At 42.8% G+C, this 26,918-nt stretch overlaps 1 protein-coding gene across 2 annotated transcripts in view; it reads right to left on the reverse strand.

The window, feature by feature from the left end:
• The window catches only part of DNAJC21 (DnaJ heat shock protein family (Hsp40) member C21), an 88,982-nt gene that overhangs the window by 44,840 nt on the left and 17,224 nt on the right, over positions 1–26,918 (reverse strand). For both annotated transcript variants that reach the window (XM_033932987.1, XM_033932980.1), the window contains exons 4-9: positions 23,329–23,451; positions 19,168–19,472; positions 15,362–15,525; positions 13,817–13,907; positions 8,680–8,844; positions 75–114 (exon numbers count right to left, since the gene is read on the reverse strand). In XM_033932987.1, the coding sequence (XP_033788878.1) occupies positions 75–114; positions 8,680–8,844; positions 13,817–13,907; positions 15,362–15,525; positions 19,168–19,472; positions 23,329–23,451 (888 nt within the window). The remainder of the gene's footprint in view (positions 1–74; positions 115–8,679; positions 8,845–13,816; positions 13,908–15,361; positions 15,526–19,167; positions 19,473–23,328; positions 23,452–26,918) is intronic.

Below are 26,918 nucleotides of genomic sequence, written 5' to 3' on the forward strand. Positions count from 1 at the left end.
TCATTACAACATAGTCTTTTGGGTTTTATTCCATGTATTGCCCCATCCTCCTAAGCAGAACACTCCAAAATTACCTTCTTTGACTTCAGCTTCTTTTTCTGCTTTCTTGAAAGTCTGAAAAGAGAATTATTAGTAGGTACAATAAATGTAGCATGAAAATAAGCTTAAAATGTATTACTTGGTCAGTTAAACAAAGAAGCTGGAAATTTTGCAATTTAGTTTACATTTTAAATGAACATAGGGAGGAGAAAATGACACAGCTCTGTCATTTAAAGCAGAAAGCTGCTTTAAAGAGAAGATCTCAAAATTTTTATCTAGTCTGTATATCTTAGAATGGATCTCTGCTTTCTTCTTTGGTACTCCCTACAAGGTGCTGTTTATAAGTGTTTTCCAAATTATTCAGGTAATGCTCTGACTGTGCCACAAGGATGACGATTTGATTCCTTGAAAGAGAAAGAAGATCTACATTAGAGGGGCAATGTTTACAATATAGAGAACTGGTTATTCCTCCTGCTGACAGAAGCACAGTTTCATGTGCACATCTATATAATAAAACCGTAGGCGGCGCATGCTGTGGGACCGGGATCCTGGCGAGGCCTAGTAACTTCCCAGAATCCCAGTCTTGGCGCGAGCGTAACCGTGGTGGACCACAGCGGCCTGGTGCCTCCCATAAACTGCACACCACACTGGCCGGGCTTTTGTCCAAATATATCACTTTTATTTATCCACAAGAAAAGTTTCAAACAAAAAAAGGTCAAAATTTGGCATTCAAAGTAAAAACCCAAAACATTGCAATTTTCTCTTGTTCTGCTTTCTTTCTCTTATGTGCCAGTTCTTATCACTGCACCTTTAGTGCTGGCCAATTTAAGTTCACAAATAAAGAACATAAAATACAGTTCCTGTTAGGTATTATTTCCACAAGCAGTGCTAGAACCGTACCTGCCTTGGCACTAGTTAGGCTACCTGGTTCTAGGCACTAATTAGGCTTCTGGTAGATTTGAGTGGCAGTTCCCTTTTCCTAGGAGCAGAGGGACTTGTGCTCCCACAGGTGTGGCCACTGTTCCACTCATCTAACACAAAAGTAAATTCAGCAGCTTCCAGCCCAGCTTGAAACACGGATACAAAATCCTTCACAAAACATAAAACTCAAAAAGGAAGAAACAAAACACAACCCTTTCACCAAGGAAAAAGGACATTCAGGCTTTCCTAAACCTATTCCCATTCCATAGGGTGTTCTTCCCCAGACATAGCATTACTCTCTAACCAGTCCATGTCACAAACCTCAGATTGTGTTTCAAGGTTTTACATTTCCCTATCCTGGTGAGAACTTCTGAAGGCTGGCCAGAAGTTAGCTGCTGTAGCTGGTTTCCTTCTCAGCTTCCCCTGAGCTTCCAGTCCCAGCTGTCCCTCCCCTCCCACTGACGAGGGAACTTCAGAAAAAGGGAGCCTCGGCCCATAACCACGCCCCTTCACAGCAGCTTTAGCTAATTCCTTAAAGAGCCCTGTCCTTCCCATTCCAGCCTGAGCTCTGTGAGCATTTAAAGGGACAGGCTCCCTCTTAACCTTGTGCTCAGGATTTTCCCTATACACAGGATATTTCTTCTCCTTAGTCCCTGGCACATTATTAATGCTTCCCTGCTCTTTTCCCTGGGCTTTTCCCTGGGCTTTATTAGGACTAGCCAGATCCCTGTCACAATGCGCAGTCTTATCAGCGTGCTTCCATGATCCGTATGTCCGTGGCCGCCAAGACTGCAGCATGCCCCGCGCTTACTACGGCCCCACGCGCAGCTCAGTTCGGCACGGCGGTTTCCCCAGATAGGGGAAGACGAAAAACTCAATCCCGCCTCATGGTCCTGCCGCCGCTCACGAATTCCCCCCCCCCAATCCTCCTGCAACAGCCGCTACCGCTCCTGTTCAAAGCGGCCTGCTGAGGTTCGCGGCCGCTGTAACGAACCTCGCAGGCCGCTCTCCACATGGTAGCACGTTCCCTCTGACGCAATCGCGTCAGAGGGAACATGCTACCGAGTTGGAGAGCGGCCTGCGAGGTTCGTTACAGCGGCCGCGAACCTCAGAAGGCCGCTTTGAACAGGAGCGGTTGCGGGAGGGGGGGGGGAGTTTTAACAGGAGGAGTCGCCGAAAAAAACCTTCAGCCGCAGCAGGCCAGCACACGGGAAGGGAAGGGGGAGGGGCCGAACGGAGCAGGGCAGCTCAAGGTAAGAAGGGAATGGGGGGTGGGGGAAAATGTTTCTACTACTCAGCAGGGACCTGGAGGGGAAGGGAAAACCGCTGCTGCTTCTGCAAAGGAAAGTGGTGGTAGGGGAGAGAAGAGAATGGGGGTGGGTGGGGGAAAATGCTGCTACTACTTCACAGGGATCTGGAGGGGAAGGGAAATATCACAGCTGCTTCTGCAAAATAAAGTGGGGGGGGAGAGAAGGGAATGGGGGGTGGGGGAAAATGCTGCTACTGCTTCAGCAAGGACCTGGAGGGAAAGAGAAATACCGCTGCTGCTTCTGCAAAGGAAAGTGGGGGGGGGGGAGAGAAGGGAATGGGGGGGTGGGTGGGGGGAAATGCTGCTACTACTTCACAGGGATCTGGAGGGGAAGGGAAATAGCACTGCTGCTTCTGCAAAGGAAAGTGGGGGGGGAGAGAAGGGAATGGGGGGTGGGTGGGGGGAAATGCTGCTACTACTTCTCAGAGATCTGGAGGGGAAGGGAAATATCACAGCTGCTTCTGCAAAATAAAGTGGGGGGGAGAGAAGGGAATGGGGGGTGGGGGAAAATGCTGCTACTGCTTCAGCAAGGACCTGGAGGGAAAGAGAAATACCGCTGCTGCTTCTGCAAAGGAAAGTGGGGGGGGGGGGGGGGAGAGAAGGGAATGGGGGGTGGGTGGGGGGAAATGCTGCTACTACTTCACAGGGATCTGGAGGGGAAGGGAAATAGCACTGCTGCTTCTGCAAAGGAAAGTGGGGAGGGGGAGACACAGAAAGAAATACAGACAGACAAAGGAGGCTAGGGAGAGAGACAGACAGAAATAAAGACAGACAGGGGACCAGAGAGACACAGAAATAAAGACAGACAGGCAAAGGGTGCCAGGGAGAGAGAGAAAAAAATTGCAGGAGGGAGAAAGACAGAAAGAAAGGAAGAAAGAAACAGGAGCAGGGAGAGAGACATAAAGAAAGAAAGACAGACAGCCATATATTCTAGCACCCGTTAATGTAACGGGCTTAAACACTAGTCTATATATAAGACCTTTATAATTGAACATAAACTTTATGGAGCCAGCAACACAACCACCTCATGATGTATCTACAAATCACAAACATTTGTCAAGCTCTTCAATGGTGGACTCAACCAGACAACCTACTATGGAGGGAAATACTTCCATTGTACTTGCATAGAAACAACACCACTGATGCCTCCCGACAGACTGGGGTGCTCACAATTCTCATTTTCAAACCTAGGGAAAATGGTCTTCTTTGGAACAAACATGCCATATAAACAGCTTAGATATCAGAGCAGTTCGCAAAGCACTTCAAGTGTTTGCACTTCAACTCTCCAACTAAGTAGAACAAATACAATCAGACAATCAGGTCACTATGTACTAAATAAACAAGCAATATGTAGGGGAGGGTCATTGGGGTGGGCAGACTAGATGGGCAGTGGCCCTTATCTGCCGTCTATTTCTATGTTTCTATAAGAGATAGGTAGGGGAGGGTCATTGGGGTGGGCAGACTAGATGGGCCATGGCCCTTATTTGCCGTCTATTTCTATGTTTCTATGTTCTATGTTTACATAAACAAGCAAGATGGCACTAGCTCATCTCCCTTTGCCAGAAAACAATTCAGATTTGGAATTTTGCACAGTTGCACAGCTATTTACCTGCCTGGAAACGGAGATGTCTTACAAGATTCACTCAGTTGACATCTCCAACCCCACAAGTGGTCTTTCAACCTATCTATCGCTAAATAAAGAAAAAGTTTAGTCGCCCATCCACAGACCTCAAGAAATTCTGCTCTCGCTATCCCAGCAACTTCAGCATAGTCAAAGAAGCATTCATCTCTTGGTCAACAGGACTTCTGTATGCTTTCCCACTAATTCCCTTGATACCGAAAACTCTTCAAAAATTTTGCCATGACAAAGCTTAAATTCTTTTAACAACACCATGTTGGCCTTGTCAACCCTGTTTTTTACTTCTTCAGCAACTCAGTCAACTACCTCCCATCATCTATCTCCACTTCAACTCTTAATCACTAAAGATCAAGAGACCATTTTTACCCAAACATCCACTCTCTAGCACTTGTTGCTTAGAAACTGAGCAGAGACTTTTCAAATTTTTAAACTTATTGACAGCTGTGGAATCTGTTCTCCTACAGTCCAGAAAACAGTTCACAAGGCAGGCCTATGGAAATGTTTTTCAGATTGATGTTCCTCTCATTTTCAAGATCCCTTTGTGTTTTTTATTCTTCTTATTACAGTACCTGCTCCACCTATCAGACTCTGGCTCTCTCATTCTTCGGTTTGTGCTCACTAAAAGTGCGATAAGCTCCTTTCATGAAGGATCTCCTTCTCAACCAATCTTGCAACATCCTATTGCTTCCAGATTTTTAAAAAGGTCTTCTCAACATCAAACCATTTCTTATTAAATATACATTTTGAATAAACATAAGCCTTCAAAGTATCACCGTTACAATTCAACAAAATCAAACATTAGGGCAAGTATCTCTCCAACATGTTTCAAGTCATCAGCATCAAAACATGTACATGAAACCATTTCTTAAGCAGCCTGTCCTTCATTAAAATTTGAATTTATTTCTACAAGCATTAACTGGCCCTCCTTTTGATCATCTGTTGTCTTCTCACTTACAATTTCTCACCTGGAAGACACTTTTTGGTGGCCATGTCAGCAAGACAAATTAGCAAACTACAAGTACTCATTTATTATACTTATCTTTATATTCTACCTGACAGTTATTTTTAAAAACGCATCCTAAATCCCACCATAAAGTAGCGTCCAGTTTCCATTTAAATCAACCAATAATTTTGCCCTGGTTTTCTCTTCGTCCGCATTCTACCCCTCAAAGTAATTTACATACTTTGGACTGTGAAAGGCTCTTCAGATCTATCCATAATGAAATTCAAAACCAAACTGACCATCACAACTATTTCCAACCAATAATCCAGGTTTGCCTGTTTCAAAGAGAACTCTGTCCAATTGGTTTGTATAGTTTACAGCTATTTACATTCCATTCCAAATCCTCCAAGAGTTACTATTACTGCTCATAAACTCAGGGTCATGTCTATAATGCTAGCACACTTATATTGGCTCAATTACAAATATTTGCCAAGCAGCAACATGGTTCTCACCCCATGTTTGCAAAACATTATTGTATTTCCATTTCATTACAAATTTACAAACCGCTTTATATTCCAAGGCGGTGTACATAAATCCATATATTATAATTAAAACAACACAAACACAATTAAAAGACAAAGAAGTCAAGTCCCACAGTCCATAAATCATCTGTCCTATATAAGCAAATGTCGCCTCAACCAACCTCCTAAATCGAGTCAAGTTTTGCTTTTGACGTATTGTACTGATCAACCTTTATTATAGCATTAGCAAATGAACAATCAACAAATTCTGCTATAATGTAATAGCTTCAATTTGCCTCTTCCTTCTTATTATATTGGTCTGCTGGTTTACAAAAACTAGCAAGCAACCTTCAGCTTGTGAATCTCCATGTGTGTGGCTATTGTTCATTCTGCTTGACCATGTGACTCCCCTCTTGCACAAAGCTCACTGGTTACCCATTCCTCACCGCATCACTTATAAAATACTTCTGCTAACATTTAAAATCAAGAAGTCCAATTCACCAGTATTCATCGATAAACTACTTATTCCATATACCCCTTCCAGGAATCTGCGTTCCACTACTCAAAACCTATTCTCTGTTCCTCCTATTTGTGAACTATTTCTTAATTCTATCCGCAAAACCATTTTCTCAGTCATTGCTCCCACGTTATGGAACAACCTTCTGTCAGATCCAGGACAAGAAACATCTCTTGAAAAATTCAAATGTAATTTAAAAACATTCCTTTTCAAAGACGCTTTTTCAGTTTGACTCTATTCTCCCTGAGCCCTAACAGCATCCTTGTAATCGGCAGTACCGAATTAAAACGCTTCTCTTGAAGCGACCCCTAACCTAGTATGCTAATGCCCTCCTGTTTCTCATTTTATTCTTGCCATTGTAATTAAGCTCTTACCATTTCTCACTTTTCCTTTTTATTCCAGTAAGTCAATTTGTTTTGTTGTCCCCCCTCCCCCACATTTTTACTTTAAAGTTTTTATTTTATTTTAACTACATTCTGATAATTGTAAACCGTTTAGGTATATTTTTGATAAACGGTATATCAAAGATTAAATAAACTTGAAACTTATATTGCACATCTGTAATAGGTGTTCTCCATGGACAGCAGCAGGATACAACAGCCATACAATCCTGTCTTTCCCTTCCCTTTATTTAAATTAGTTTTGGACTATAACCAATGCTCTTATGGTTGAATAATGGTAAGAGCTACTGGGCACGATCAGAAGCCTTTTTCAGAGACTTTTTATCTATGTGACAATGGCCAATTGGAACTGTCAGCTGTGACATCACCCACATGTGTGAATATTGTATCTTGCCGTCCACAGAGAACACCTTATTATAGGTGTGCAATATTGCTTTTGAGGCTCAATTGCAAGAGGACCTTGTGAGACTGGGTGTCAAAATGGCAGATGACGTCTAATGTGAGCAAGTGCAAAGTGATGCATGTGGGAAAGAGGAACCTGAACTATAGCTACATGATGCTGGGTTCTATGCTAAGAGTCACTGCCCAGGAAAAGGATCTAGGTGTCATCGTTGAGGATACGTTGAAACCTTCAGCTCAATGTGCGGCGGTGGCTAAGAAAGCAAATAGAATGTTAGGAATTATCAGGAAAGGAATGGAAAACAAAGATAAAAATGTTATAATGCCCTTGTACTGCTCTATAGTATGGCCACAACTTGAATACTCTGCAGTTCTGGTTGCCGTATCTCAAAAAAGATATAGCGGAATTAGAAAAGGTTCAGAGAAGGGCAACGAAAATGATAAAAGGTTTGGGATGACTTCCCTATAAGAAGCTACAGCGGGTAGAGCTCTTCAGCTTGGAGAAGAGATGGCTCAGGGGTGATATAATAGAAGTCTATAAAATACTGAGTGGAGTGGAAAGGGTAGATGTGAATCGCTTGTTCACTCTTTTCAAAAATACTAGGACTAGGGGGCATGTGATGAAGCTATGAAGTAGTAGATTTAAAACAAACCAGAGAAAATATTTCTTCACACGATGTGTAATTAACTCTAAAATTTGTTGTCGGAGAATGTGGTGAAATCAGTTAGCTTAACGGGGTTTAAAACAGGTTTGGATAATTTCCTAAAAGAGAAATCCACAGGCCATCGAGATGGCTTGGGGAAATCCACTGCTTATTCCTAGTAATTCCTAGTATACAGTAGCTTAAAATCTTATTCTTAATTTCATTAAATTTCATACTTATTCTTAATTTCATAATTCCATAACTATTTCAAATATTCTATTTAAATAAACTATTTCAAATGAAATTAAGAATAAGTATGAAACTAAATGAATTTTAGAGTTTTGAGTAAATAAACAATAAAGTGGACTGATGAAGACAAGAGATTGCTGGGCATTATTCATGGTCCAGTTGATATCCGAAGGTCCATACAAATAAAAAAATAAAGAATTAATATATATATACATATATTATGAAGTGTATGTTAGTACTAGACCAATAATCTCTTTACAGTGTATATGGGGGGGCCGCAATATGTAAACAGGCACCATATAGCTTTACAATATTAGAGATTTAAAAAGTACAGAGAATAGTTTCAAATGTTTGAAACATGTTAATAAAAAAGGGAAAAATAAATTTTGTTTCATATAAATTAATCACAAACAGACTCCTCAAAACTTGCCACAGGTGCTTAAAAAGATCCAATAATGAGGCAAAATCAGTCTAAGAGTTCTGAGAGTGTAGAACGCCAACTAGTCACACCAAAACCACTAAATAATAGTAATAATAATGATAATAATAATAGTGATGAAGGTGAAGGAGGCAACCTCAGTGTGGAGGATCAGCAAAAGGAGACAAACTCCAGTGCTTTACACTGAGGGCAAAGGTACATCACCTCTGCCTGCACACCATCATCGGTTGCCTCTGTGTGCAAAACTCATAAGTGCTAAATCACAATAAAATATACTAAGGTTAGGTGTGAAAAAATAGCAGAAAAACACTCTGAGAACCCTACCCCAGCCAACTCCCCAGAAGAATCGCAAACAGCCACAATCAACTTATCTTGGAAAAGCCTAGATGGTACAAGATGGTATTGTAGAGAACGCGATGTCGGGTTCATATAAATTAAAACATGCAATTATTAATGTTTATATTTATTTTCAAGAACAGCAGCTGTAGATTTGCTGTGAACCACACAATATTTGCTGGTTTGCCATTTAACATACAAGGCAAAAAAGTGATGTCGTATCACAGCTTACGACATACAAGAAAAAATCCACTCTCCCCCTGTCTTCTCCCACATATACATTTGCTCTACAGCTATCATCTTTTTGTAGAAAGAGCTATACTTCAGTTTGGGTTCATCCTCCTCGTCTGTGGCTGCCACCTCTTCCTCAACCATCCCATCTTCATCGCCCTGCTGTATAGAAAATTCTTCCTCTTCTTCCTCGAGCTGTTGCCGCAACAGTGCTACCATCTCTCGATGTTTCTTAGATTTTTCATGGTTTTTTATCCTGTTCAAGACATGGAATAATATGTTACTGAAACAGCTCAGACCAATTAATGTGAACATGTCAAACTACTTCTCATCAGACCAGTAATTAATCTAGTATATCACCAGCCATACATAAGAAGCAAGCCGTGAGGGGAAGGGAGAAGGCTTCTCTTGAGCGACACTGTTCTTTCTCCCTTTCCAAGTCTACTGGTTATTGATACAAGTACTTCTAACCTACAGAACAAGGTGAAAGCAGCAGCAGCACCTAACAGCACACACTGTTCATCTGCTATTCACCAGTGGCCTACCCAAGCTGTAGCACTGATCTGGTTTTGCATACTGCTTGTACAATATGAGGACAAAGTAAAAGGGAAGAGGGCATTCACAAAGAAGAGAGAAACCACCACACAAATGTGATGAAAAGAAGGAGGGAGAGAGGGAGTAGAGCAAAACTGAGAAAAAGAAGAAAGCAAACAAAGGAGAAAATTATGCCTTAACTGATAATTTTCTTTCCTTTAGTCCTACTAGACCAGTGGGAATAGTCATGAATGTTGATCAGTGGACAAAGACAGAAGGGAAAGCAGTTCTGTGATTTGACCCTTTAAGAGTAGTATACAGCCGTAGAATGTTCAATATTTCAAATAGATAAGCAATGGTGCTCAAGATTACCTGAACATTTGAGACAAAGCAATGAAATTAGAGATACCTGAAGCATCCTGGCAGGCATACATTCTACTGTCCTACAGTGTCACTAAGCCAGGAGACAAGTGAGATGTAACATATCGAGAAGTCCAGTAAATCAGGAAACACTAACCTAATAATGAAAAAAAACTCAAGGCGGGATTCTGGACTGGTCTGGTAGGACTAAAGGAAAAATAATCAAGCCATCCTGAATTACATCCAGGACCCACTTGATCCATTGTGTTCTTGGCCCACCCCCAGTAAAACTCCTGCAATTGGGCCCCTACCAGAACTGGGGGAAGGACCTGAACTAAATCATTGGGCCAGACAGGCAGAGGTGGAGCCAGCAGGGTCCCCGAAAGGACTGTATGTGCTGAAAGAAACATCCTCTGGAAGGGAAAGAGGCCGAACCCCAGCTAGGACGATATCGATGAAACTCACTCAGATGCCCACGGCTGGCACCATCCCGAGACAGCGGACGAGGTTGGTCCTCTGGAAGCCGAAGCACCTTAGAATCACTCAAGGCCTGAACAAGCTTATCCAACTCTTCCCCAAAAGGAAAGAACCCCTAAAGGAAATTTACTGAGCTTTGACTTAGAGGCCGCATCCACCAACCAACCACGAAGCCACAGGGTGCGACAAGTGATCACCCCAAGGGCCATAGACTTGGCAAATGCCCACAATAGATCATACATGGCATCAGAAAGATAAGAAGTGCCAAGCTCAATCTTAGCCATCTCCTGATCCACAAAGGACCATTCAGCAGATTCCAAGTCTAGGACTAAACTAAACTAAACTAAACTAAATCTTGGGTTTATATACCGCATCATCTCCACAAGTGGAGCTCGACATGGTTTACATGGTTTGGGATAGAACGGAACTCCAATGGAATTATATAAATAAATAAGAAGAGAGGTTAGGGCTAAGAGTACCAGGGAGGACACGCTTGGACCACCAGAAACAAGACCGGGTCACAAAACCAACGTAAATTGCCACCTGGACAGCCAAGGCAGCCACGTCAAAGCTCTGTTTAAGAGACTCCATCTTCAGTCCTGGAGGTCGCTCAAGGACAAACCGCCTTCCATGGGCACCCTATACCTGTGAGCAATGACTGAGACTACAGCATCAACCACAGGAGACTTAAAAGTATTCCTATCCCTATCAGGAATGGGATAGAGATGAGTCATGGACTGTGCCAGGTGAAAAGGTGCATCCAGGGTCTTCCACTGAGCGTGCACCACATCCCGAATATCCTGATGCATAGGAAAAGAATGGGAGGCAGACCAGATCCCCCGAAGCAGAGGGTCCACAACCCCACAACCCGAGGGGGGTCCTTAGCTTCTTCCTCAAACCACAAAACAGAAGACACCTGAAAAATAAGCTCCTGTAGCTCTTCCCAGTGAAAAATGCGCACAACTGAAGCATCCTTGCCAACCGGCAGCTCAGAAACCCAAACAACTGCATCATTCCCCCCCCCCTCCCCGGGGGTCTTCCAAGAGGTTCAAGCCCTCATCAGGTGAAACCATTTCAGTAAGGAAAGAATCCTTATCCCACGAAACCCACGGATGCTTAGACAGAGGCGGGGAGGGGGGGTAGGGGTAAGGGCAGATGCTGGAAGAGACTCCTCCCAAAGAACCGGAGACCCCTAGGGAAGAAGCAGGACCCTAGTCACCTGCAAGTAAGCCTTCTACATGGCTAAAAACAAAATCAGAAGCAAAACTCCCTGGTGGCAAAAAAGTACACACTGCAGGTATAGAAGAAACAGGAGGGAGGTCATTTGAGGACACAGGCAAAATGGTGGAACTTCCCGCCAAATCTAATGAAAAACTCACTAAAAAACCTCTCCCGATGGCTGTAGCAGCATAGAGGCCTGAATGGGCCCAACTGCTAAAGCAGAACTGCAGGCAGCATCAACTGTAGTGGTAAGGGAATCCCTAGCACTATCAGTGGTAAGGAAAATCTGGATATCCCTGACTGCCAGCTGGGGAAATCCCTGTGTGGGTGGTAGGGGAAGCCTACAGCCAACGAACAGTGCACGTGGAAATGGGAACCCTGCTTGCTGGCACCCGAAGCCAACAAGATCCCCCTTCGCAGCAGGTGGAGAACTTTGTGCACACGTCGGTCACATCAACCGCTCATCGGGCACACAATGAACTCTTTTTCAGTCTCTTTAAAGTGCTCATTGTAAACTGCTAGGGAGGAAAAAAGTAAGTTCTGGTTAGCAATAAAAAACAATTAACCTCAATTAAATGCTTCCTTTCAGACTAGTACTGCCTTGGGCCTTTTTTTTTTTTTTTACTAAAAATTAACTGATAATAGAGTCAGACCCCACAGGCTCTCAAAGCTGTAGTCTTTGCCCAACTGTGGCAAAGTGTATAGCTGAGGCACCTCTCAACAAAAATTATGGAGGTGGGGGAAAAGGTGTGAAAGACCCCCGAGGTCAGGCAGACCCCAGAAAGGGTCCCCCAAGCTCTGTCTGGAGAGCAAAAAAGGGACAATAAAGGCCACTAATCAGATCCAACAGGCCCTAACTAACAAGAGGAAAGACTGCACAGGCTTACCACTTCCACCTGCTGGAGACTGAGAACAGATTTCCTGCTGGAGACTGAGAACAGATTTATTGTAGATGGGACTGCATAGCCCACTTGTACTACTGTCAAAAGTCAATGTGTTCTCAGTCTCCACCTGCTGGCAGGGGAGCATAAACCCATCCGTCTGTGCCGGTCTGGAGGAACAATAAAGAAGAGTGCGTTTATTGATCCTGGGCCCAAAGTAAGAGAGCCCAACTATCTGAACTCTCAGGGAGCCAACTGCTAGACCTTATTCTAGACCTTCCTGGAGAAAAGCGAGTGTCAATCGAGATTGAAGCCGAGCATAGGTCCTTGCTTATCTGAGTGTACCTAGTCTGGAAACACTTCCAGGCCTTTGCATATGCTGCAACAGTCAACTTTCTCCTACACCTCAGAAAATAAATACGAACAGAAAAGACAAGCTCCTACTGTCTCATTAAAGGAAAATAACTGAGGAGCTGAAGGACAAGCAAAAAAAGAATGCAAATGAAGCTTTCTACATGAGTTCTCGTGAGGCGGGACTGACTACCCGAAGGTTCAGGAATGGAGTGTCTTGTCATACTAGAATGCCTTCTTGCCTTTCACAGTGATGTATGAAGAGCCAGCAAAATAGTGAAGGAGTAAAAGCAGAAGCTTACCATTGTAGGAAGGGGGAAGAAGGTACTGATATAAGGGTTGGCTGCTCCAGGGGTTGCTGTAAATACAGAGGGCTGAGGAAGGATGCTGTTTTATGAGAGATGGGGGGGGAGGGATGGGGTTTGATGCCAAGGCTTGGAGAAGAAAGGTTGGAAAATCATGTTTTGGGTTACTTAATGGAATTCATCTAAAAAAAAAAAAAGGTACTAAGCATTTTTTTTTTGCCACACCTGATACACTGATAAACCCCTATTTTTGACCACCTCGGTTTACGAGTGCACCGGTTTGCGAGTGTTTTGCAAGACGAGCAAAACATTCGCAAATTCGGCGCCTCGGAAACCGAGCGCACTTCGATTTGCGAGCGCCTCCCCTGCGAACCGGCACCCTCCCCCCGCGATCCGGCACCCCCCCCGCCGCCATCGGGCCCCCCCGCTGCCATCGGGCACCCCCCCGCCGCGACCTGAGGTCCCCCCAACCCACCCGAACCCTCTTCTTACTTTTCTGTAGCCTCCGCAGCGGCACCAGCACCAGCATGTCCTGTGCGTGGTGCCGGTGCCTGAAGATCTCCTTCCTGTGCAAGGCCTGAGAGTTCACGTCGAATGTGAACTCTCACGTCGAACATGAACTCTCAACGCCCGGCACAGGAAGCAGATCTTCAGGCACCGGCACCACGCACAGGACATGCTGGTGCCGGTGCCGCTGTGGAGGCTACAGAAAAGTAAGAAGAGGGTTCGGGTGGGTTGGGGGGACCTCAGGTCGCGGCGGGGGGGTGCCCGATGGCAGCAGGGGGTGCCGGATCGCTGGGGGGGGAGGGTGCCGGTTCGCGGGGGGAGCAATGCCGGTTCTCGTGGGGGGAGAACAGCGCTGCTGGCCTCGGGGGGGGGGGAGGTGGGGGGTGGAAACATATCAAAGCAAGTTTCCCTTACTTCCTATGGGGAAACTTGCTTTGATATACGAGCATTTTGGATTACGAGCATGCTCCTGGAACGGATTATGCTCGTAATCCAAGGTACCACTGTAATTACTTCAAAAATAAGTCCCTAAAATTCCAAATACTAAAACATCCAGAATCAGAAGAAATATGTATAACAAATACAAACTCACGCTCTCTCTGTCTTGAAAGATTTGTCGCATGCTGGACAGTAAAGTTCATCATACAATTCAGAATCTTCATTAGCATCGTCATTTGCCTTGTCTATGTAAAGGAAAATAATAAATCAGCTGCAGAAACTAGGACAGGAGTGGGTTTCTGTTAACTTAAGAAAGATATAAATTATATTGTAAATTTAGAATGCAGACTGGAGTTGTGGGTTTTACAGTACATTATTAACAATATGTGTTTCTATCAAAATGCTCAAAGTGTGGAATAGCTGCTGAAAGGTACACATAAATAACCTGCTATTAGACTTAACATGCCAGTTATTAATAACAACATGTAGTACTTCTGGTAGCATGGCAACCTATCTACTCCTATCAACTGCATGAAAAACAGATCAGGGTTTTACCTTGCTAATATCTTTTCTAGTAGACAGGTGCGTCATTCTGGATAGTAGGGTATTCTCCCTATGCACACAAGCTATGCAGAAGGAATTCACTCCAGGTTTTCAACTCCTCCTGCTGCCCCTTTCAGTTTGTATCAAAGCAGGCAACAGCCTTATACAGATATACAAAAAGAGGAGGGGTATGGGGAGACTCCCTGAAATACAGTGATGCTCTGAAAGTATAACAAACATGTTAAATGTTGCAATGGAACAATCCAAACTTTAGAATAACAGTACAAATCAGAAACATTTATGGAGTTCAAACATTCCCCAGCGTGCTACAGCAATACGTTATTCTTTATACCCTTGAGAGCTGACTGACACCATTTAGGAGCACCCCTATTTAAATGAGCACACTTTATTGAGTTGGTTTTTATATGGACACTCTAATTTGTCACAACTTCTTGCAGAGCAACAGAAGAGGCAAGTGAGATGTCTGATTCCAACCTATAGTTACATTTATTAAAGTGAAACAACAGTAGGCCAACAGAAAGTCCTTGATCAAATAGGTCATACAAAGTACTTGTGCATAGGAATCCAAGGAAAGTCCCAACTAGGATCCAAGTTTCGGCAACTAGGTTGACTTCTTCAGAGGACAAGAAATAGCTGAAGTGAAAGGTACTGGAGAGACCATAAATAAAATGGAAAGGAATATATATATATATAAAGCATGCGCTTATGGGTACTTTTTGTTGGACTACTTTTGGTTCACTTTAATAAATGTCATCTCACTTGCCTCTTCAGGTGTTCTGGCATATCTTGAGGTAAGAGCCCTTTTTTTGTTTGGTCTGTTTACAACTTCTTGCAGGCCAGAATGAACTTGCTACGCTATCTATCCTGGCACTCTCACACCAACCTCTCTTCTCTCATACTTATATAATTCCACTGGAGTTCCGTTCCTTCCCTAACCATGTAAACCGTGTCGAGCTCCATCTGCGGAGATGATGCGGTATATAAACCCAAGATTTAGATTAGATTAGATTAGTCTCAGCTAATTGTCATGCATTAGCTTTAGCATTATGTAAACTGATCTCATAATTAACAATTTACACTACAAAGACTATCAAAGACCATTAAATACTTGAAAAGTCTGTATAAACTTCTTTACCATTCTGTCCTTCTGTCTGCTGCTCCTCTTTCAGTTCTCTCATTTCTTCACTGTAGTCTGATCCATCTCCAAACTCCTTCTCGTACTCTGCTTCCATCTGCTGCAGCTCCTTCTCCAGCTCAGACATAGTTATCCAGCTCTGTTCCTTATATTGCTCTGCAAGCCTTTAAAAGAACATATTACAGAACAATACTAAGCCATCCCCAAAAATTAAAATACCATTCAATAGCAATTTTATATACCATCTACACCAGGAGCTCAGAAATGCTTTTTACAATAGTCAAAATTAATACAATAGCAAAATTTAATCCATAATTAAGCAGCCATAAATATCACAACATATAACTAATGGAAGATTAAGTTCTCACCTTGGTAGACTTCTTTCTGTTAGAAGACACAGGATTCTGTACTGAAGCTGTTATTTTCCTAAAGTTAATAATTTCATAAAAGGGTGTCACTCAGGGCCGGATTTTCAAAACTCACCAGTAAAATCTGGTGAGTTAATGCAGTGGCTGTAGTAGGAGCGATTTTTATTTTACAGGCAATTCTCAGCATAATAGCTGATGCCGGCAGTTCAGTTCTCGCGAGACTTGCAAGTCCCATGAGAACTGACGGCATTGGCACACAGGAAGCAGCGTGGGGCCGGGACGGAGATAGAAAAGATCTCTCCTGCCCTGCACCACTGGCTGCGATTCGAGGTGGCAGCGATTCAGGCCATCCAACGAAGGAGGTAAGGTGGGGGGAGGATGATTTTTAAAACGTGTATAGGCCGCCTCAGTTTTGCAAGCCGCACTCACTGGGCCGGCTTGCAAAAACCATATATAGGCCGTGACCTATATATGGGGAAATATGGTAGTCAGTCATACCAGCAATGGCAATAACTGTTACATTGTTGCCTGCTCATTCATTCTCTTGTAGCGTTATTGCTTCAGGACTGTAAGTTATGTTTGCCCCAGAAACAGTGAATAGGTGTAACTCCTATGGGACAGAAAGTACTGATCAGAATACAGAGAGCAGCATACAGTGGAACCTTGGTTTACGAGCATAATTCGTTCCAGAAGCATGCTCGTAAACCAAATTGCTCGTATATCAAAGCAAGTTTCCCCATAGGAAGTAAGGGAAACTGCTTTGATTGGTTCCACCTCCCCCCCCCACGAGGCTACCGGCGCTGCTCCATTCTTCCCCCTCCACTGCGATCCTACTTTCCCCCCTCCCGAGCAGTCAATGACACCCTTTACCCGACTTGGCACCAGTGCCCGAAGATCCTCCCTCTTCTGGCGCGGCTGGGCGGTGCGTCTGAGATCCTCCTTCTTCTGGGCTGGGCAGGACTGGCTTTGAGCATTTGCGCATGCTCAAAGCCTTCTGGTCTCGCTCTTTCCGAGATTGAGAGCGAGACCAGAAGGCTTTGAGCATGCGCAAATGCTCAAAGCCAGTCCAGCCCAGCCCAAACCAGAAGAAGGAGGATCTCCAACGCACCACCCAGCCCAGGCCACGCCAGAAGAGGGAGGATCTTCGGGCACCGGCACTGGTGCCAAGTCGGGTAAAGGGTGTCATTGACTGCTCGGGAGGGGGGAAAGTAGGATCGCAGTGGAGGGGGGGCAACGCGAGCGGGGGGGATGCCGGATCGCCGGGGGGGCGCTCGTACAGCGAGGCAAGCTCGGTTTACGAGGCACCAAGTTTGCGAATGTTTTGCTCGTCTTGCAAAACACTCGCAAACTAGTGCACTCGTAAACCGAGGTACCACTGTATATTGCCATGTTTGAGGGGGCTGGAGGTTTGACTTGCTGTTTTAATAAAGTGCTTGTATTGATCATTATTTCTCTTTTTTACTCCTGGCAAAATTCTACGCACAAAATTTGCAAATTCTGCAAGTTTATTTGACAACATTTAAACAATTCTGTTGCTAATTATTAGAATTTCAGTACAATTCAGTATTTTAATTATACTAAAGAAAACAAAGCCTTCAAGTTTTTCTAGCAGCAAGTATCAAATTTAACAATGAAAAACTTTTCTCTGCTTCTGTGGAGTTGGAGACAGCGTTCATACCTTAAGGCCAGGCTACAATGTGAACGAAAGAAAACACTAGACACTGGTCAGCATTTGACAAAACAGGTCAAATATATCAACAGTTTTGGGGAATTTCCAATTTCAAACCAAATTTCCAAAGATTGGAAGAAATGCATTTTGGACAACTTTTTGAAACCTCTTAGACAGTCAGGTTCAACTGGTTGGAGAACTGGTAGCAGGAGGCCAAGAATCATTCAAATGGCACAACATGGAAACCATTTACTGCCCCCAAGATTAAAAATATTCTGAAATTCTATTCATATACAATTAGATTTCTCTATGCCAAAAATGATTGATATTCATCCCCCAGCCAGCATCTCTCACTCCTATCCCCCGTGTCTCCCCCCAAGCCAGCATCTCTCATCCCTGTCTTCCCCATATCTCCCCCCCAGCCAGCATCTCTCACCCCTCACCCCTGTCCCCAGAAGCCAGCATCTCTAACCCCTGTCTACATTCTCCCTAATCCAGCATCTCTCTTTCCCCTTCTCTCAATCCAGTATTTTTTTGTTTTTTCCTACCCTCCCCCAGTCAGGTTCTCTGACACTCTGTCTCCCCTAAAACCCGTACATGTGTGAAAGGTTTTCCCCTCCCCCTCTCACCCATCACTCCCTCTCTCTTTCCTTTCATTCCCTCTGCACCAAATGGCATCTACTCCAATGGAGGCCCTGGCCTTGCATATGTCCTTCTTCCTAAGGCTCGTCCCTGTGTACCTCAGTGATGCCAATGTTCTAAAAGGCAACCTGCTGCCAGCTCTGCAGGCTTCCCTCTATCATGGTCCCATCTGTGAAGAAAAAGGAAGTGACATCACTGAGGGTGGGAATATAGTAGACGGAAGCCTGCAGACCTTACATAGGCTGCTTGAAGATTTCGCTGACAGCGAGAGAGGGAGTGCTGATGCCAAATTCTGTGCAGAACAGAGGTAATTCTGTGTGCCTGGGGAATTCTGCGCAAATTCTGCATGGCGCAGAATACCACAAGGAGTATCTTTTCTGCCTGCTTCTATGTCTTGCTACTGCACTACTTTGTATGTATAATATTCAATGTGAAAAATACAATAAAAGTTATTACAAAACAAGAACATATATTTTTAGTATTCTGTTAACCAAAATAAACTAAATTATTTATATCAGGCTAGATAGGTGACACAATCGACCAATACACATCAGCTTTCTCTTTACCCTTCACCTTATTTTGCTGGTTTCTACTCTCCTCTTCTGATCTTCTATATGCTGTTTATAATTTATTTTAGCCCAAACTCCCTAGTACCCAAAATGCAGGGCAGCATAGAAAGTTTTATAATAAAATAAAAATAAAGTAAATTTGATATAAATGAGAAAGTCGTTGCACTTCAAAGATGAAGGTGTGACTTTCATTTGTCTGTGTAAATACTTATCTACCTGGTTAACCTAATTCTCTGAAAAGCTATCCAGCCTCTTCCGGGCCAAAACTATGTGTGGGGATCAATAACGCATAGACCTTTACCTGAATATAATGTAGACAGGCTTGGAGCATGTTTAAAGTCAAGGAAGGAAAACATACAGTCTCATATTTTCATTTGAAAAACTGTTGCACAACTGTCACTATTACAAATAACCACTCCAAACTGCAAAAGTTCATCACAACTCACTCACTCTTAGCATTTATCCAGAAAAGTCTCTATAGTACTTCTTTAGTAAAGGAATGAAAAGATAATTGCTTAAAAATAAACCATCAAACTAGTGCACTGCTTGCTTACATACTTAGCTTGCTGTAGTTTCTGCTGTCTCCGAAGCTGTTCTACCTTCTTGGCTTTCTCTGCGTTCTGTTCCTCCACAAGCTTCCGATGTGCCTGCACTCTTCTGTCCCGCTTGCGGACAAAGGCCACTAGTTCACGTACCAGCTCATTTCGCTCCTTCCTAGCTTTGTCTCGTGTTTTCTTGTTCTCTTTTTCCATTGCTCGTTTCTCCCATCGGTTTGATGCTTGTCGTGTATCGTACTCCTCCTTCCATGCAAAATTCTTCTGCGTACAGAAACTTTGCCAGTACGCATAAAATGGATGAACCACCTAAGGACGGTGGAGATAAACATGTCTAAAATTTATTTTTGACAACAGCAAAAACAAAGAGAAAACTTCTTAAAATGTGTGGCTAGTGGAAAATGTTCTTTTATGAGGGAGATTTTTCAAAACGTCTGCAGGTGTATTAACCCATATACTTTACACAAATTTTCAAATACAAATTTTCCCATTTAATTACCTAGGGAAAAAGTACATGCAAAGATTTGTAACTGCTTTTATCCCTTTCCAAAAAAAAAAAAAACAACAGTTTTGAAAATGTAAAAACTACATGCGTTTTAGGATTCTCTGCCTTACCCCCATTCAAATGCTGAACACGTACACCCTCCCTCTGGTAAAAGCAGACAGCCTAGTTATGTAAGTAAAAAATCCAGCATCTGCCATTTAGGATTTCCAGGTCCAGGAATATATTAGCCACACTTTCAAGTATTTGTGTAAATTGTTTTCTAAATATTCTCCTTCCCCTCTCGATTTATCCTCATACCTACCCCTCCCTAACATTTCAGGTCTACTGGCGGGTCTCCACTCTTCAGGAATTTCTATACTTGCCTCATTCAGTTGAAAGTTGTTTGATCATATCATTACTGATCTATTAAGTATAGAAAGTGTTTCTATACTTCTAGACTGAGATACTATGGGCCTGTTTCACAAAGCCGCACTAGTGGCTGCCGCTCCGAAGCCCTTTAAATCTCTATGGGCTTCAGGGCCGCTAGCGCGGCTTTGTAAAACAGGCCCTATATGTTCAAGACTAAAGCTACAAACTTTGATTAAATTATACAACTTCTGATAAAATTACACTGGTTTTCAGTTCAATATCGCATTTAATTTAAAATACTTACATTGACTCATCATGCTATTTTTGAGCAATCTTATTTCCACTGTTTCTTCAAACTACCCCACGCGATCAGTTTACAAGCAGCTCATTTCTAGTCAATCCCTGTAAAATCTCATTGCATGGGGAGGAGAGGAGGATCATGCAGCCGGCCCAGTTATTAATTTTGGCCGAGCCGAGGAGGAGTCCAAATAGCCTGTACTCACGCTCCTAACTAAATCAGGGATGCGAGCTATAAAAAAATACCAGCAGGCTGGCTAGCTAGGTGTCCAAGGGGATGATCCTGCTGGCAGCAGACTTCCGAGGCCCAAGTCTGCATCTTCTCCCAAGAAACCTTTGGGTACCGAGTCTCCAAACAAATACTGAGAAAAAATTGCCGAAAATAATAAAACTGCAGAGCAGATCAGAAACACTTCTGGGCTACTTGCTTGCAGAAAACAAACTGAGGGGGCAGGGGCAGCTCCCTAGGAAGGAGGTGGAATTGAAAACTTGTGGGTTCAGATACAAGACCCTAAAGTTCAGGACCACTAGACACATTGCACTAGAAAATTAATTAGCATATCGGATTTTTTTAAAGGTTTGGACAAGTTCCTGGAGAAAAAGTCCATAACTTGCTATTAAGATATACATGGGAAATCCACCACTTATTACTAGGATCAGTAACATGGAATCTTGCTACTCTGGATTTCTGTCAGGTTATTGTGATTTGGATTGGCCACTGTTTGAAGCAGGACATTGGGCTAGATGGACCATCGGTCTAACCCAGTGTAGCTATTCTTATGGATTTTTAATGCAAAACAATAAACATAATGTGAAAGATATAGACTCCAATCAGAGGAGAGGGGTCAAAATGGATTTCAATCATGCTGCCATAAGTAAAAATTTTTCTTACTTTTGCTTATGTTACACTCTGGTAAACATCCTTTGGACTCCTTTAACTAGGCTGCGATAGCGTTTTTATTGTGCGCAGAATTTTAGTACATGCTAAACCCGCGCTACGCGGCTAGAACTAACACTAGCTCAATGCTGGCGTTAGCATCTAGCATGCGCGGCAATTTAGCGCATGCTAAAACTGCTATCACAGCTTTGTAAAGGGAGCCCTTTGTTTCTCACATACTAACAACAACACTGTATCTGTCAGTTTAAAAAGCAATCTTAACACCATCAATAAAATGAACTTCCTTATGAATCCAGAAACTGATGGATTATGGTCATCTACCAGCAGCTGGAGATAGAGAGAACTAACTGTTTTATAGGATTGCAAAGCTTCTGGTTAATCAGTATGTTTTTGATATAGCTTTTTTTATAAAGCCTTCAATCCATAACCCTACACCCTACTGCCCTCCAACCCAGCCAGCAGATTAACCATTCCCCTTAACTGTATCCATGACATCCTGTTTTGTCTGTTTAGATTGTAAGCTCTTTCGAGGAGGGACTGTCTTCTTTGTGACTCTGTACAGTGTTGCATACATCTGGTAGCACAATAGAAATACAGGCAGTCCCTGGGTTAAGAACGAGTTACGTTCTTAAATCTGTTCTTAAGTCGGATTTGTATGTAACTCAGAACTTGTAGATTTTAAGATTCTTGCTGCTTACTTCTGCTTCCAGAAGGGCTAACAGGCCCTACCAGTGTTCCTTCTAAGGTACAGCATGCACAACCACACTCTGTTCTTAATGTGGTCATGCATCTTTCCTGAATCTGCTACAGGAAAAGTGTGAGTCTATGCCACTGGAAATACTGCTCAGTGAAATCAAATGAGGCCACAACCGCGTTCTTAAGTAGAAGTCATAATTAAGTTGAGTGTCTGTAACTCAGAGACTGCCTGTAATTAATAGTAGTAGTAGTAGTAGTAGTAGTAGTATATCTCTCTATTTCCAGCAGGTGGTGGATAGTCTCTCCTCAGCTTCTGGCTTTTTCAGTGTTGGCTTCTGTTTAAGGGCACTAATTGAGTTGAGTCAGGGGATGTAAGGCTGTTGCTGGTCCCTTCTGGGGTACACCTGGTGATACCACGTCTCTCTCCAGCCCCCTGCTGCTGTGGAGGAACAGGCAATAGAAGGGTTCTGTTCTCTCATACTCATAGTATTTTGCTGTGTATGAATGTTCAATGATAGTGCAGTGCTGGATTTTGAACACATAGAGAAACAGGCTGCTTCCTCAGAACCTGCAATGGTGAATATAATTCTAAGACTACTATTGCTTAGTGAATTAAGGAGACAATTTTCTTGGCTTATTTTCTTTCCGGTAAGCTTTCTACTTTGACTCTGCGTGTCCATTCTATTAGGACGACACTCATCTTCATGGACAGAATCAATGGGTCCTTTCCCTTGAAGAAATTTGCAGGATCAATGGCATGGGATTTTTGCACTCATTCTTCAGGCATTACTGGGTTGATGCCGCAGCACGTTCAGATGCGAACCTTTGGATCTTCAGTTCTTTTGGCCATGCTCTCTTTTGCCCACCCTACTTAATTTTTGCTTTATTACATCATAGCAGTTTCTGAATTGATATGCTGAGATAACAAGGAAGGAAAAATTATGTCTAACTTGATAATCTTCTTTCCTTTAGTCACAGTATATGAATCCAGAATCTCACTCTGTTGTTCTTAGTTTCTTTCTCTGTTAAGATTGACACCTTTAAGTTCCAATTGTATATTATGATGTAATTGAGTACAGGTATGTTCTGTTGGAATAGGAGAAGTTTGTTTGTTGTACGTCTTCTGCTTTATTATGAAAAATACTTACTATCCAGAAGCCTCACTGTCCTATAAGAGAGAGTTCAGTTGTGCTCTCTGTCTCCATCAGATAGGAAATGGTCATAATCCATCAGTTTCCGAGTTCATATTTTGTGACTAAAGAAAGAAAATCATCAGGCAAGACTTAATTTTTCCTTACAAGCAGACATCCAGCAGGAATTCAGCCCTCTGCTTCTGCACAAGGGTCTTTCCAAGTGCACCTTACCCCATATAAGCTCTGTATCTAAATAAATGCCTTAGGCTCTCTGGATATTAATTTTACCGTGTCATAGTCACTTTGAAAATCACCAAAAGTAGGGAATTCCTCTGTGTCCTCTTCATTCTTACATTCCATCTCCTCTTTTACTATCAATTCAAAGACATTCCGATATACTGTATAAAAGCCCTGAAACAAAAAAGCGACCTGTTATCCACAAGAAGTGAAGTGTCAGGCTATCCATGAATACAGAATTATGGCTGGACAGCTTTCCTCCACTTGCACTGGATAGCAGATTTGGTAAATATTTGTTTACTTTTACATGAAAATGCTTATGCTTACCTATCGAAGAGGCTAATTTTTAAACAGTTTTAACAGGCCAAGCTCTGGAGTTATCTAATTAAAATCTCTCCTGTTAAAATCCTCCTCTCTCCAGTGACTACCTAACTAAATTTAAATGATGATCAAAAAAGAGAATGAAATTCCCCTAACGTTTTACAAATTGACCCTTCAATCCATTTCACAGAAATAGCAGACAGTCAAATTTTGTCACGCTAGATTTAGGAATATTTTCAGCAAAAGAGTTCTCCTGAAAATGTTCCTAACAACAACAAAAGATTAGGTTCTTACCTCGATAATCTTGTTTCTGCTAATATAACCAGGAGTCAGTACTTTAGCTGTTGATTCCCACTAACTGTTAATCTGCAGAAGGGTGTCACTTTAAGATCTTGAACTCCTTCCCTTCTACAGTGGAGAACAGCTCTTTCTTCAGTTTGTACCAAAGCAATCAAACTCCACTGAAGACATAAGAAAGAGAAGGAGGGGCATGGGGAGCTTCCCCAGCAACAAACATTTTCTGTTCTGCTCTGAAACTTAGGCAATAGAACAGTGATCAATAAACAGTTAATTTAACATTGAAAATCAAATTACGCACATGAGTAGCTAGGAACCAACCAGTTAAGTGAAACTAGTAGGGGCCAGAGACCTCCTCAAAGGGAAAGGAAAAACAGAGTCCCCTGTTCATGTAGTGATGTCTCAGCTGAATCTTAGATATAGCAGAAGAGGCCCCGAGACGGACATTGGCAACATCCGAGGCAGAAATCAGGTGAATCAAAAGTCCACAAAGGGTGGGCTATATGGACTCCTGTGTTAATTAATAGAAACGAGATTATTGAGGTAAGAACCTAATCTTTTGTTCTGTTACATATACACAGGAGTCTGTAGTTTAGCTGATGTACCAAAGCAGTGATGTCTAGGGAGGGACAGATGAGCATGCCCCCCAGAACTAAGGACCCAAAAGCAGCATCCTTTCGAGCTACCACATCCACTCTGTAGAACTTTATAAAAGTAGCCCATGTACCTGCTCTATAAATTTTATTGGGCAAAATAGCCCGGGACTCTACCCAGAAAGCCATAATACCTCCTGTCAAATGCACTGCGATAGATATAAGAGGTTGTATCCCATAGGCAATGTAGGAAGATGAAATCACCAAGTGAATCTATCTGGCAATGGAAACTTTGGAGGTTGGTCAGTACAAAATGATGATCAGAAAGTCTGGAATCATTAGTCTTCTCCAGATAGAAAAGCAGGGGTCTGCATACATCCAGCTTAAGGAAACGTCTGCCTTGTTTCGTTAAACCCATAGGAAGAAAGGTGGGCAAATGAAGCTCCCGATTGACATGAAAAGCAGAAATTACCTTTAAAAGAAAGAAAGGTACTGTGCGTAGATAAACACCCCACTTCATGAAACGGAGAAAGGGTTCTTGCATGAGAGGACCTGTAATTCTCAGATACTTCTCGCCAAGACTATGGCAACCAAAAAGCACCATTTTAACTGTAAGGTCCAACAGGGAAGCTTCCATCAGAGGCTCATACTGAGCACGGGACAGGTCCTTCAGGACCACATTGAGATCCTAAGTTGGGAATGGTCTGGTAATGGGGGTCTCATCTGAAAGCCCCCCTCAAAAACTGAGTGACATCTGGAAGAGATGACAGAGACTACAGGCCTCTCAGAGCATGAAAGCACGAGATATCAGCTACCTGCACTTTAAGAGATGAAACCACCAGGCTCTTTTTAAGACCAGCTTGCAGGAATGCAAGGATCACCAAAATGTGATTCCTCTCTGGCTTTACCTGTTCCTTGGTGCATCATAACTGGAAGGTCTTCCAGGTCTTAGCATAAGATGCAACCGCTACAAGCTTCTTTGCTCTAAGGAGAGTCATAACCACAACCTTCCGAATGAAGGCTGTACACTCAAGAGTCATGCAGTAAGACCAAAGTATTCTAGATTCTCTATAGGAACTGGGCCTCAACTGAGGAACCCAGGAGGAACCAGCAGTTTCAGGTATCTGAACTGCCCATTGTAACTGACCCAACCTCTTGTAATATAATCTGACTTTGAACTGAATAAGTAGAGGTGGAATAGAAAACCTGATTAACATAACATCTGCCTGTCTACAGATGCACCAGATCTGCATACAAAGGCCTGTGTGGCCAGTCAGGAGCCTTTGAAACGGTTCCTCATAGGAGGCTCAGGAAAGGAATGGAAAAGAAAGATGAAAATGTTATAATGCCCTTGCATCGCTCTATGGTAAGGCCACACCTCGAATACTGTGTGCAGTTCTGGTCGCCATATCTCAAGAAAGATATAGCAGAATTGAAAAGGTAAAAATAGATAAATGGTAGAAATGATAAAAAGGATGGGATGACTTCCCTATGAGGAGAGGCTAAAGTAGCTAGGTCTCTTCAGCTTGGAGAAGAGAAAGCTGAGGGGTGATATGACAGAGGTCTATAAAATAATGAGTGGAGTGGAAAGGGTAGATGTTAATCACTTGTTCACTCTTTCCAAAAATACTAGAACTAGGGGACATGCGATGAAGCTACTAAGTAGTAGATTTAAAACAAACTGGAGAAAATATTTATTCACATAACGTGTAATTAAACTCTGGAATTCGTTGCCGGAGAATGTGGTGAGATCAGTTAGCTTAGTGGGGTTTAAAAAAAGAAGGTTTGGATAATTTCCTAAAAGAGAAGGCCATAGGCCATTATTGAGATGGCTTGGGGAAATCCACTGCTTATTCCTAGAATAAGCAGCATAAAATCTGTTTTGCTACTTGGGTTCTGTGTTGGCCACAGTTAGAAACAGGATACTGGGCTTGATGGACTTTCGGTTTGTCCCAGTATGGCAATTCTTATGTTCTTATGAACTTGATGGGCTGAAGTTAGGACCCAAAGTGGTGAACTGGATTAGAAACTGTTTGACGGACAAGATGCCAGAGGGTAGTAGTTATTGGAATTCACTTGGAGGAAGGAAAGGTGAGTAGTGGAGTCCCTCAAAGATTGGTGCTGGGGCAGATTCTGTTCAATATGTTTGTGAGCAAGGGTTATAAGGAAAGATTTGTCTTTTTGTGGATGATACCAAGATTTGTAACAGAGTAGACACCAAGGAGGGAGTAGAAAACATGAAAAAGGATCTGCAGAAGTTAGAGGAATGGTCTAGCATCTGGCAACTAAAATTCAATGCAAAGAAGTGCAAAGAAATCAGGAGCAATATGTGCTGGGAGGTGAAAGGCTGATATGCACAGATGGGGAGAGAGACCTTGGGGCGATAGTATCCGAAGATCTAAAAAGCAAAGAAACAGTGGGACAAGGTGG

This window comes from Geotrypetes seraphini, chromosome 1, assembly GCF_902459505.1.
Source record: "Geotrypetes seraphini chromosome 1, aGeoSer1.1, whole genome shotgun sequence".
Taxonomy (NCBI): Eukaryota; Metazoa; Chordata; class Amphibia; order Gymnophiona; family Dermophiidae; genus Geotrypetes; species Geotrypetes seraphini.